The sequence below is a fragment of the Borostomias antarcticus genome (assembly GCF_949987555.1).
Source record: "Borostomias antarcticus genome assembly, chromosome: 2".
NCBI classification, from domain to species: Eukaryota; Metazoa; Chordata; class Actinopteri; order Stomiiformes; family Stomiidae; genus Borostomias; species Borostomias antarcticus.
This window is the reverse complement of record NC_140235.1, coordinates 20,931,300-20,945,287: the sequence shown is the minus strand read 5'-3', so window position 1 is coordinate 20,945,287 and position 13,988 is coordinate 20,931,300. Positions and strand designations below refer to the sequence as shown.

General features: G+C 51.5%; 1 protein-coding gene across 1 annotated transcript in view; it reads right to left on the bottom strand.

Annotated features, from left to right (window-relative positions):
• The window catches only part of scrib (scribble planar cell polarity protein), a 78,881-nt gene that overhangs the window by 41,548 nt on the left and 23,345 nt on the right, over positions 1-13,988 (bottom strand). The window contains exons 2-5 of the mRNA XM_084461257.1: positions 3,516-3,633; positions 1,859-1,937; positions 947-1,036; positions 511-567 (exon numbers count right to left, since the gene is read on the bottom strand). Of these exons, the coding sequence (XP_084317383.1) occupies positions 511-567; positions 947-1,036; positions 1,859-1,937; positions 3,516-3,633 (344 nt within the window). The remainder of the gene's footprint in view (positions 1-510; positions 568-946; positions 1,037-1,858; positions 1,938-3,515; positions 3,634-13,988) is intronic.

The window sequence follows — 13,988 nt, the reverse complement described above, 5'->3', positions numbered from 1 at the left end:
CTGGTAATAGACAGAAAACAAATCATGTCATTTCAGATACACATAACTCAGTATCTCATGACTAAAATAACAACAGCTGTACAGGCAGACAGTACCATTCCGCTGCCTGGCTGACACATACCTACTATTCATATGCTGCTTATGTCAGGAATGTGACTGAGGACAGCACCTGTGCTTTGGCTGTCTGAACCAGTGATGCTAAGCATTTATGCCAGGCATGCCAGCCCTTCAGCCATCACAAGTTATAATCTGTCTTCCCAAGGACAACTGCTGTAGCTACATCCATGGATAAGCAATCCGCTAATGCTCTTTGACTATGAACACCATTCAGTAACATTAGCAGCTCTGCCGTGCTAGGAGCAGACGTGCTGGCGGTCGCTGGGTTCTGCCACGTTTCAAAATCGCCACACTCGCAGCTAGTCTTGAAATGGGCTTGGTGAAATGGCGGCCTGGCGCGGAAGGCGGGAGGCTGCAGGCGGCAGAGTCGTACCCAGGGGAGGGGGAACTTACGTGGGCAGAGACTTGAGCTGGTTCTCCCTGAGCTCCAGCGTCACCAGGTTGGCCAGGCTACGGGAGAGGAGGGAGGGAGAGGAGGAGGAGAGGAGGAGGAAAAGGAGAGAGGGTAGAGGGGAGTAGAAGACGAGGGTGGAGAGAAGAGGGGGTGGCAGAGGAGGGGGGGAGGAGAGTGGTGGGTTAGTCAGATGGTCTAGGTCTACTTTGCCAGGAGAAGAGCCTCCTCCATCTGGCCCGTCCCAGCAGTGGCCCACCCCGTCTGTGTGTGTGTGTTTGTGTGTGTGTTTGTGTGTGCGTGTGAGAGAGAGAATGAGTGAGTGTATATGGTTGTACTAGATGAGCGCTATATTAAGTGTGCTTGTACGATGTATCCATTCATGGGAGTGAGTGAGAAAGTGCCGATTCGATTGAACGCGTATTGAACAGTGCATACTTTCCGATGTCGTTGGGAAGCGTCTGTAGAGTCACCTCGTTGAGCGCCAGGTGAGCCAGAGCTCTCAGCTGAGTAAAACCATCAGGTAATCTGTTAGAGGAGAGAGAGAGAGAGGGAGTGGGGAGAGACCATGTGCAAGAGAAAGAGAGAGGGAGAGAGAGAGAGAGAGAGAGAGAGAGAGAACGAAAGAGAAAAAGAGAGAGGTGAAGAGAAAGAGGAACCAAGTCGACAAGAAAAGAACCATTAGTGAGGGGGAGCTTGGAGTGGCCCCTCACACCGAGCAGAGCAGCCCGGGGGCGAGTGGAACAAGCAGCGCGCTCTTGTCCGTCTGTACGGCTCTAGCAGCGCTCCTGGTCCCATCTGTGGAAGCACTCAGCGTCAACGCGCCCGGCAGCTCCTCTATCATCATCTTTATAGGGGGAGAGGGGGAGGTGGGAGAAGGGAGAGGGTTGCCAGGCTAGCGGAGCGCGTGACGTGTCCGTCGACGCGCGGTGTGGCGTGTGTCTGCTAGGCCGCCTCCAGGCACGGTGCTCTGCTCACACACCGGACTCCCATCTCATACGGGGCAGGGGAACAGTTTTATGTTCCATCATGACATATTAGCGCTCTAAACTGGGATGTAATGAATAACGTTTGTGCACACGCACACATGCACGCGCACAGACGCACACAATTACACACACAGGCACGCACAAACATGCTTTCTCTGGAATTTCACTGGAAATCAGAGCAATCACAGCGCAGGCCAGCCTTGAGTCATGAATGATGACAGTCAGCCGGCGTTCTGATACTGTGCAAGAGTGAAAATCTGTACTGAGCACCCACCTCCCCCCTGGGGACAACTTGGTCTGGCCCAGCATTTTCCTAATGAATGTCAGTGTGGAGATAGGTGGATTGTACCAATCAACCAACCTGGAGAGGGGATTTACGCTGAAGTCGGCGATCTCCAATGCCTTGCAGAACTTAATGCTCTCGGGGATCTCAGGAATGTCTGCAGACGGAAAAGGAGGGGGGGGTCAGAACCATCGACATAGGGGGGAAGGAGTCACGTTCTATGGACCAAATCATTTCAGGTTCCTTCAAAATCACAACCAGATGGCAAAAAGAAATGGAGTGGGGAAGAGGTGGGAGACCGAGGAGAGGAGGAGGGAAAGGAAGCTACCTTAAGATAAATTAAATCTCATCCACAGTACAGGAACACGACAGCATGGTAGATTAATCTCATCATCTACAGTACAGTACCACGACGGTGTGGTAGATAGATTCATTATCTACAGTAGTACCACAACGGTGTGGTAGATAGATTCATTATCTACAGTAGTACCACAACGGTGTGGTAGATAGATTCATCATCTACTGTACAGTAGTACCACAACGGTGTGGTAGATAGATTCCTCTCATCTACAGAACAGTACCACGACGGTGTGGTACCATCAGCATATATCTAGGTCTGGTCTGCAACTCGCTTTTCAGCAGCCAGTGATGGAAGCTGGGACAAGTTGGTGGTGCTAAGTCTGCCTTTCGGGCTGTTGCCATTACACTGGATGAATGAATGAATGAATGAATGAATGAATGAATGAATGAATGATCGAACGAACAAATGGAGAATGAACGAATGTACGGAAGAATGAATGAATGAATGAATGAAGGGGAGAATGAACTGATGGATGAATGGATAGATGAATGAGCGCGCTCTCCTCTGGGCTGCATACGCCTGTGACAGAGCGGTCCTGGCTAGATGCTCTGTATCTACAGGCCCCCCCTGTCTCCTGGTACACCTGATACATGGCCATGGTCAGGGAGAGAGAGAGCAGCGCTATTACCATCCCCTGACCTGCTGCTACCAACGCTGCTGCTGCCTATGCAGAAGAGAGAGAGAGAGAGAGATAGACAGAGAGAGAGAGAGGGAGAGAGAGAGAGGGAGGGAGGGAGGGAGAGAGAGGGACTATATATAAAGTCTCAGGTCTGCGTGACGTTCCCGTGTGATAGCGGGTGGAATCCAGCATTGATTTCTGGGGGGTGGGGGGGTGGGAGTTGGCGAGGTGTGTGTGTGTGTGAGAGAGAGAGAGAGAGAGAGAGAGAGAGAGTTGCTTCTCTCAGTGTGTGATCTCTGAAACGGGTCTTTCTTGCTGGTCTGTACGCTCTAAACGTGCTCCTGTGGCATGCTTGCCAAGACAGCATTGGATATTTACGACGTGCCGTTAAAATGAGTGTGTGTTAACGGCCTGGTAATGACGGGAGAGAAGGTATGGAGACTGACGAGGACCACCTCTGTGTGTGTGTGTGTGTTTGTGTGAGTGTACGGGTGTTTATGTGCGTGTGTCCGTGTGGGTATGTGCGTCTGTGTATGCGTGTGTGCGCGCGTGTGTGTATGCGTGTCCGTGTGTGTGTCTGTGTGAGTGTACGGGTGTTTATGTGTGTGTGTACGTGTCTGCGTATGGGTATGTGCGTCTGTGTATGCGTATGTGTGTGTGCGCGCGTGTGTGTATGCGTGTGTGTGCGCGCGTGTGTGTATGCGTGTGTGTGCGCGCGTGTGTGTGCGCGCATGTGTGTATGCGTGTGCGTGTACCGTTTCTGGAGATGTCCAGCTCCACCAGCTGCATGAAGTTGGCCACCTCTGGCGGGAGTCTGTGGATCTCATTGTCACTGAGGCCGAGCTTCCGCAGGTTCAGTAGCCGGAAGAAAGGCTGAGGAAAGAGAGAGAGACACAGAGAGAGAGAGAGAGAGAGAGAGAGAGAGACAGAGAGAGAGAGAGACTGTTAATGAACATGACAAAACACACACACGCTATATTGAATGGGCAGGGTAGATAGCAGCTTTGGAGGGCCGAGGCTCCCTGTGCAGCCGTGCCAAGTATGTTCACAAGAGGCTGGTTGTTGGTGGGGGGGGGGGGGGGGGGGGGGGGCGTTGAGGGGGGGGGGGTCGCAATGTTCCCCCTGCAGCCGACCAGCCCGAACTCTGCTGCTAACAGCCTGGAATACTGGCAGATACACAGACTGGCAGCGAGACAGAGAGAGAGATTGGCAGAGAGAGAGAGACTGGCAGAGAGAGAGACTGGCAGAGAGACTGGTAAGCCTAGAGTAAAAACAGTATATGAAATGAAAAATAAATATGAGCATTTTGTCCTTATTTGCTAATATCAGCAATGCAATTATTATTTCAATTTCAATTCCATAACTGGAATTAGACAAATAATTTTGTCTGTCGGTCTGTCAACATGTCCTCCGCCCACCCAAGCTCAACTTATTTGAACCAAAACAATATATTTAATATATTTAAACCGAAAAGAGATTTTGGGATGTCCGAGACTGCAGGTCTTTGTTTGTCACCAGACTCTGAGCTTGATGTGATTAAAGTGGTGAATCCTAAGAAATGTTCCTCCCTATCTAGTAGTGTTGTGCAACTTCACCGCTCTCTCTCTCTCCCTCTCTCTGGGGAGTTGCTTAAATGCTCAGTGTCATATCAAATAAAACAAGGCCTGCTTTGTGTACACTAATGCTCCTGCCTGACAGCAGTGGAAACCAGAAACACTCAAACGCGCTCTCTCTCTCTCTCACACACACACACACACACACACACACACACACACACACACACACACACACACACACACACACACACACACACACACACACACACACACACACACACACACACACACACACACACACACACACACACACACACACACACACACACACACACACACACACACACACACACAGTGACATGCTAGGAGACAGCTCTACAATTACGCTGCCAGAGGGAAGCGTGCCACTGCTGAGCTCCGCCGTGTTTGTCGGTGACAGACATTTCCTGTTCTTAGATGGAAGGAACGGTGTGTATATGTGTGCGTGTGTCGTGTTAGAAGGGTAACTTAGATAGCTTCAGTCCCTCTCCTGCCTCATGTAACCACAGAACAGAGGCCAGGCCTAACAGCTGAGAGAGAGAGAGAGAGAGAGAGAGAGAGAGGAGAGAGAGAGAGGAGAGAGAGAGAAAGGAGAGAGAGAGAGAAAGAGAGAGAGAGAGAGAGAGAGAGAGAGGCTTGAGGAGGAGAGGCATAGTGGCTCTGGCAGGTGACAGGTATCAGATGACCGGAAGAGGGAACAGGAGATGGGAGAATCCATGTGACCAGGCCAGCTCGCTCCAGATGGGAGAGAGAGAGAGTGAGAGAGAGAGAGAGAGAGAGAGAGAAAGAGATAGAGAGAGAGAGAGAGAGAAAAGGATAGAGAGAGAGAGAGAGAAAGAGAACAAGACAGAGAGAGAGAGAGAACAGGAAAGATTTATATCTTTCAAAAAATACAACTACATCACATTAAGTATTAGGGCATGAGATAGTGGATCAACCATAAGACGTCAGCTCTGTGACCATTTCAGCTTTCCCCTTGTTTAAATAAAGAAAGAGAGAGAGAGAGAGAGAGAGAGAGAGAGAGTTGGTGGACCAAATGGATATTATGAATTAATAAAGAACATTCCAAGCAAACTGCTTCATAATCCAAACACGCACGCACGCACACCCTCCCCTCTGCCTGAGTGTGTCCACACAGCCCAGCCGGTGAGGAGAGGGATGGAGGGAGGGAAGAAGACACTGTAATGCAATCAGCCAGCGAACAGGCGACACTCACAAAGACCACCATTCACTCTCTGGACTGTCTGCAGCACAGTGGCCAGTCAAGGCCATGTAACGCTGCAGCTGCTTCCCTGGAAACACGCTCGCATAAGTAACTAAGTAAGTAAGTAAAACTTTATTTCTATATCACTCTTCACAGCACGAGTGCAACAGAGTGCTTCACAGGGGAGATAAAAAATACATATCCATACGCACACGCACGCACACACACACACACACACACACACACACACACACACACACACACACACACACACACACACACACACACACACACACACACACACACACACACACACACACACACACACACACACACACACACACACACACACACACACACACACACACACACACACACACACAACCTCCTCCCTCGTACCCCCCTCGGTCTGCTGCTCTGACACTCGCAAACCCCTCTACAGGCTGTCCGGAGGCAAGGCCAGACAAGATGCACAACAACAACAACGCAGTGTTGTGCGTGTACTGTCTTGTCTGTGTGTGTGCGTGTGTGTGTGCGCGTGTCACTAAGCCTAAGGCCACTAGCAGCGTGGCAAGCCGGCACGTCGGTGTCGACCAGGGTTCTACATTTCCTTTACAACTTGGCAAGTGGGGTCTGCTTTTACAAGGCCTTCTGGCCTGTGTTTACTTAATGAGGGTGGAGGGGGGGTTGTGGAGGGGGGGGAGCAGCACTGTAAGCAGCAAAGCGTAGCTTGATTCTCACACAGGCCTTTCAGGAGAGAGAATACGACCATGCTAGCCAGGGGCTCACCAGTCATGCTACGCACTAGACACCAGAGAGTTGAGTGTAAGTGCTTTGAAATGACTGACAATGAGGCAGGCCGTACTGGTGTGTGTGTGTGTGTGTGTGTGTGTGTGTGTGTGTGTGTGTGTGTGTGTGTGTGTGTGTGTGTGTGTGTGTGTGCGTGCGTGGAATGAGCTCTGTGGTGCAGAGGAGCACTAAATGGATCATTAAGCTACAGTGAGTGAAAGCTGGCCACCCATGATGAGATGCCTATGATAGAGGTGTGTGTGTGTGTGTGTGTGTTTTGTGGCACACTGACATGCGAGTTGTGTGTGAGTGCATGTGTGTGTGTGGGTGTAAGAGGCTACGTGAGAGAGAAGTTGTGCCAGAGTAAGTGTGTGAGGAGTGACATGTGAAGGCTGTTCTCTCAGGTCCAGCAGGGCCGTGTCGCTAGCTGTGTGTGTGTGCGCGTGTGTGTGTGTGTGTGTGTAGCTAGGCTAACTCGCTCCCAGACACAGCTGTGCTCCGTCCCACTAGGCTAACAAACACAGAGCGTGTGAGCGCGTCCTAGACCAGCTATGGAGTACACACACTTCCCAATTGTGCAAACACACACACGATGCACACACACACACACAAACGCACTCCTTAGTTGTCAACACAAACACACGCCCCTTTTGACAGTTTACGGAAGCTTACTGCAGTGAGGGTGGCCGGAAACACGCCTGCTGCTGTAGGTGTGCATGCGAGAGACTCTTGTAGGAATGTGCATGTTTGTGTGCTGTGAACCTTGTTTGCTTAGGCATGCGTTAGGCATGTGCGTGTGTGTGCTTGAAACAGTATGGTAAACCAAGCCTGAGAGTGATGTGTGTGTTTGTACACTCCTGTGACACTGCCAGATAATAAGGTCTAGGGGGGAGGGTGTGAGAGGGAGGGAGGGAGAGAGAGAGAGAGAGAGAGAGAGGGAGAGAGAGAGAGAGAGAGAGTGTATGTGTGTTCAGTGAAGGTGAGCTAGCAGTGGACATAGAGGCCTCAGTGTTCCAAGTCAAGTGACTCTATTTATCCTACCGCTCCTCTCCAATCAGACCATTAAGAGACCGTGGGCTGTGATCACCACACACACGCACGCACACACGCACGCGCTACACATACACAAACAAACACTACACACACGACCAAGGAGGCAAGGCAAATAAACTTGACATGTGCACGCACTCACAAACACCTCTAGGGTCCCACCACAGTAAAGGCCGGGCAGCAGTACATCCTGGCCGAGGCTTCCTTCATACAGCCAACTGTAGTTTTACTGAGCTCGCTTTCCTGCGTCGGCCAGGGATAGGCTAACGCTAGGCTAACGCTAGGCTAATGCTAGCCGTTCCAGGGTTTGATCAATGGAGCCACTGTCCACACTCTGACTGGTCACGAGGAGGAAGAGGAATGACATGGTATCGGACTCACTCACCCCCCTCTCCCCTCATCCCCCTCTCCCCCCTCTCCCCTCATCCCCCTCTCCCATCATGGTTTCTCAGCCTGTCCTCTTCTCATCGGTGAGTGGAATAAGTCCATACTGCTCTGCCCCCCCCAATTCACTCTCTCCATCTCTTCCCTTCAATGCCACACACACACACACACACACACACACACACACACACACACACACACTCCCCAACACTCTCCCTTCAATGCACATGGGCACATACACACACAAAACTTCTCTCACACTCACTCACACACAGCTGGGGGGTGGGGGCCAGGGGAACGAATGCTTTTGTGTTGGGTCAGAGAGACAAAGGCTGGCGGGATCTGGTTGGCTGAGTAACTTGGCCACTGGAGAAAGGGGGACCTGGGCTCAGCACACTGGCTCCTATAGATAGAGGACCAGGGCTGTGCGGCGTCAACTCTTGGGAATGGTTTCCAGTACAAGCCAGTATGGGCCTGTACTACAGACTGGGGCCACTGGTCCCAGTGGAAAAGAACAACCCCCCCCCCCCCAGTGTGGAACCCAGCAGGTGTCTGTGAGAACCACCACCGAGGAAAATGTCTTTAGGATCAGTCGATTAGAGTTCCAGCACGCGGGTTACGTTGTAAGACTTCCACATGGTCTTAAAGTGGAAATTTCCAGGCAGCCCCGCTCTATGGTGTTTTAATGGAGTGGACTCTGGTTAAATAGTTCCACTGCTCGCTCTGTTAAAACAAGGGTTGGTGGCGTTACCCCCTCGACCCTCCTCTCCTCCCCACCTCTCCCATATATGTCCCCTCCCCCTCCCCCTCCTCTTCTCCTCAGGGATTGAAACCAAAAGCCCAGCTCTACACATGAATGAAACCCCCTCCTCCCCGGCTCCTCCACTTCTCTCTGCTTTCCCTCCGTTTGGCTTGGCTGGGGGACAAAGGCGGAGTGGTCCACCTCGTACTGGGCCGTCGGTCCCGGGCAGAGTCTCGCCCACCGCCCCCACCTCCGACCCGGTGAAGGTGGGGGGTGGGGTGGCAGGAGGGATTCCTCCATTGTCCGACATGACAAGAGGGGAGAAGAGAGGTGGGGGAGGGAGATGGAGGGATGAGGAGCTGAAAGGAACAGGGGAGAACAAAGGCAGGGATGAGAGAGAGAGAGAGAGAGAGAGAGAGAGAGAGAGAGAGATGGTGGATTATTAATGAGGGGTAAACAAAAGGTTTCCCGGGGGGGGTGGGTGGTGGCTGGTCTTTGGTCACTCCGTCTGGTCAATGTAGCTGACCAGAGCCCTGGCTGACGATCTGACTTTCAGACATTCCCTCGCGTGCGTGCGTGCGTGCGTGTGTGTGTGTGTGTGTGTGTGTGTGTGCATGCAGCGGGACGTGCATCGAAATGCAAAAAGTAATGAGAGTGATCTGATCCCAGTGAAAACGGCATCATATGACTAGGCCTGTGACTTCAAATATAAGTCACTGTCTGTGTCACGCGTGCGTGAGGTGTTCGTCCGTCTACAGTAAAACACAAAACTACCGCTGTTCCGTGTGCCTCCACCCGTCTGCCACTTACATGTGCTTTAAGGGAGCGTACATAACCCTAACATAACAGACGGACATCTCAGCACGCAGTGCTGAGGGAGGTAAACACCGCCACACAGGGCAATCGGGCAGACAGAAACCACAGCCCCATGTTAATGAGCGCACATTCCGGTATGTTAAGAGATATGGAGAGAGAGAGCGTGTGTAGGAGTGTGGGAAAGAAAGAGAGAATGTGTGCGTACACATTTATGTGTGTGTGTGTGTGTGTGTGTACACCACTTAAAGGCTAAACAGTAGAGTGTATGAGCCCTAAGCGCCCCCCCCCCCTCGTCCGGGCACAGGCCACACAGAGAGCTGGGCGTGTCTGGCTGAGTGACAGCGTGATGACTGGCACCCCCAGCCCTCCACCTGCTTCGCCGCACGCTTTGAACTCAGCCGCAGGCGGCCCCGTTCCAATTCTCGAATACGCCGACCTTCCTTCCTCCCCCTTGCTTTGGGTCGTCTTTGATCTAACAACGACGCACACGCACACACGCACACACTTATTACCAATGTTGCCACGTCAGATGTGATTATTCAATGACAGGAGGAAGCAAAGCTGCGTTTTGAGAGAAGTGGAACTGGTCCTGTGAGTCAGGGCAGTGCCCATGAGAAACCCTGGGAGCAGCACTGATCTACTGCTGGACCAGAATACCTAGAGCAGACATGAGGATCTGGAGGTTAAGATATTATATCTCACGTTGAAAGCGGAATACTAGCCAGTTATACTCGCTCCCGCATCCGAGTCATTCGGAGTGAAAATCGTCCCATTTAAAATCGGTGGCCAATCGATCGGAGCATCCCAATTAGTAACTACTAAGACATGAAACGGATAGATGTGTAGTTCCAACCATCTAAGACATGAGATGCTGTGTTGAACCAAGCGCATTGGGCCACAGACGCAGTGAGGTGTTGGATGGACAGGGTGGACAGGGTCACAGTGTGTGGGACTGGCCCCGTCAGGGTCAGGGTTGCGGCCTCCCGTCATAACACCACTGTGGGTCAGGGCGCTGACGGTGCAGAATGGACCGTCCGTCAGTGAGGCGTCGCTCTATTCTAGCCTAGGTGACCTTCCCTCCACTGTCGAGCTGAGCTGGCTTCCCGCTCTCCTGGAGAGAGAGAGAAGAGAGAGAGAGAGAGAGAGAGAGAGAGAGAGAGAGAGCAGGGGATATAGGAGAGAGAGCAGAGCAGCAGTGGACAGCAACGGTGTCGGCCTCTGGGATAAGTACCTGGAGAGAACGGGAAGGTGACCGTCTGACTGGCCCAGCCAGGGCTGACAGTACGGACCTGTGACTGCTGCTCACTAAGAGTTTCCATTCTAGGTGACCTCTTCTCTGTACTGAGCTGGCCTCCCACTAGCCTGCTGGACCACAGGAGGGAGGCTAGACAGCAGACAGACAGACAGACAGACAGACAGACAGACAGACAGACAGACAGACAGACAGACAGACAGACAGACAGACAGACAGACAGACACAGAGACAGAGACAGAGACAGACAGAGACAGACAGAGAGAGACACAGAGAGAGAGAGAGAGAGAGAGAGAGAGAGAGAGAGAGAGAGAGAGAGAGAGAGACAGAGAGACACCCTGGACTAACTTGCTAGGCTAGGCTACCTCACACAGACCAAACAAGCTGAATAAATAGAAGGAGCGATAGCTGAACATGTTGGCTTGGTTATTTATCCGCCGCTGGGGGGAAGCGGACGTTGAAAACAAGAAGAACAAGAAGCCCCGCTGCAAAACAAAAGCACCACAGACCTGAGCGGTAGCAGCAACTGGGCTGTTATAGTATAATAACCAGATCCTTCGGTCACCACTGTTCACCTCCCAAAGCACAAATTGGTGAGTGTTGATTAGTTCTTGGCAGGAGCCACTATTACTCTATTTCAGGGTGTTTACATAGTAAGGGCTCTCATTGTTCTCCAAGCAGCAGCCTGACAGAGAGAGAGGGAGAGAGAGAGGGAGAGAGATAGAGAGAGAGGGAGGGAGAGAAGGAGAGAGTGAGAGAGGGAGGGAGAGAGAGAGAGGGAAAGAGAGGGGGGGCGAGATGGAGAGTGAGAGAGAGGGAGGGAGAGAGGGAGGCTGAGGTAACAGAACATGCCGTTCCAATTGTTGCGATACTGCGTGTCCATGATGAGCCCATTGTGCTGCGTGGCAGTGAGGTGTTCTCTGGGGGGCAGCAGCTCGCTGTAGTGGGAGACCCCTCAGCCCCACTTCCCCCCAGCGAGCCTCGGTCCTCAGCCTGGCCCATGGCTCTCTGGAGAATGGAACGGGCCGTTATGTCCCTCTGTGTGTGTGTGTATGTGTGTGTGTGTGAGTGTGAGTGTGAGAGAGAGAGAGACTGCGTGATCTTTAATTCAACACCAGGCTGTCCAGGGTTGTGTCCTCTGCTGTACTGCAGTCAGACCTCAGCCAGCAGCCCCCTGTTCCATTGTCCCTCTCTACCCTGCAGATCACATTACACGCACGCACGCAACACACACGCAGCACGCGTGCAACACACACACACACAACACAAACGCAACACACGCGCAGCACACGCGCAACACACACCACACATACTGTACGCAGACAAGAACAGGCACAACCAGAATCCCTACATTAACATCCTCACATGTATTACACACACACATGCACACACATACACTTACACACACACCACAATGAACAAGCTATTGACAGTGTCAGTGGGGACCTCGTGCAGCACAGTGACATGTCCTCCATCTTACTGCCAGTAGTGTTGAGTCAGGAGGACAGGAACAGAGCACTGGTCTGGGCTGAAGAACGGCCTCTGGGGGCTGTTTGTCTAAAATAAACATCTGCCAACCCTGTCCTGGTGCTGCAGATGCTAATGGTAGCTGTCCGTGAGGAGACAAGAGAACAAGACGCTCGCTCTGTCCCTCTCTCCCCCCTCCCCTCAGGAAAAGCCCTCCTCTCACTCAGGAACGACATACCGGCTGGAACAATAACACGGTACTGTAACTGTACCAAGCAGAGGAAACGCCTCAGTCGGAAGAGCCTCTCTCTACAGCCGGGCCTCACTGCTGTCTCGAGCAGATCCGTCAGAGGAGCTGTCATGCCAGATGGTGGCCGCTTGCCGAATATTGTATCCGGGGTAAGAAGTCTGACTGTCTTGTGATAATTTTTTGGGCTACTAGCTCGCTAGCTAACTTGTCTGAGGTCAGTACACATATAATACCCACATTTTTAATTCATTTGAATGAAAAATACGTCTATAGAATTGAAAAACCTTGTCCACGAAAGTAAGCGACCAGTCTAGTCCACGAACGTTAGCCAGCTAGCTAGCTCCCAACGTTAGCTACCAGCTCCCAGTAGCTAATGTTCGTGGATGAGATTTTTCAATTCTATAGACATATTTTTCATTCAGACAAATTAGAAACATTGACAGTTTAAGTTTACTGACCTGTGACAAGTTAGCTAGCGAGCTAGCAACAAAAAATGGTCCGAGCTGGCAACAAAAAAAAAAAGGTCACAACTTGGCAATCAGACTTCTTACCACAGACACATTTTGGCACGACAGAGCCTCAAGACTACAGCCGGGCCTCGCTGCTGTCTCTAGCAGATCTGGAGACGGCGGAATTGTGACTCACATGTGGTTAGCCCTGCACTGTTATCAACCACAGCTTTCTCTCTGCCCACGGTGGCCTGGGTGGATTGCACAACCTTTCATATTGACTTTCGAAGAAAAATGTAACATTTTCAAATGCCCTTCGTAGGCTCTTCCCAGTCTCTCGACGTTTACCTACACTGGCAGATACAAAGTTCAGCCGATCCATCCAGCATTTAAAAAAGTCATAGATGGTTCATGGCTGGTAGCTATAGGATGATAGAGATAGTAGTATAGTATAGGCTAGACTGTATAGGCTAGACTGTACAGTTTTACTATGGTCTACTGCCTTGATGAACAGAGTACAGTCAGTGGATGGATGAACCATCTATCCACTGAAGACAAATGAGAGACCGAGGGAGAGAGGGACAGACAGGGGAAGAGAAAGGGAGAGATAGAAAGGGTTAGAAGGAGAGAGGGACAGACAGAGGAAGAGGGAGAGAGGGATAGACAGAGGAAGAGGGAGAGAAGGATAGACAGAGGAAGAGGGAGAGAAGGATAGACAGAGGAAGAGGAAGAGAGGGATAGACAGAGGAAGAGGAAGAGAGGGACAGACAGAGGAAGAGGAAGAGAGGGATAGACAGAGGAAGAGGAAGAGAGGGACAGACAGAGGAAGAGGGAGCGTTTAAATAGATAAAATACCACTGGGGCTCAACTAACGCATAAGAGAATGAAAGATATAAGCATTATCACAGAGAGAAGAGGAACAATATCTTGCTAGGGTACTGTTGTATCCCGGCGGTAGGACGCGGCGGTAATAGATTTAGTCGTCTGTCATGCATACGCAAGCAAACATGTGCGCAGTGCGCACACACTCAAATATGCACACACATTCACATTCCCCTGTGGATGTGTGTATACTGTTTGGCAGAGAGAAAAAGTGTGTGAGTGTGTGTGTATATGTGTGTGTGGCAGGCTGAAGACCCCCTGCTGACATTGTAAACTGACCGAGCAGCAACGTTCCTGGCGTGTCGGCCCGGTTTAAACGCCCTTCCGACCCTTTGTGACCCCTGTCAT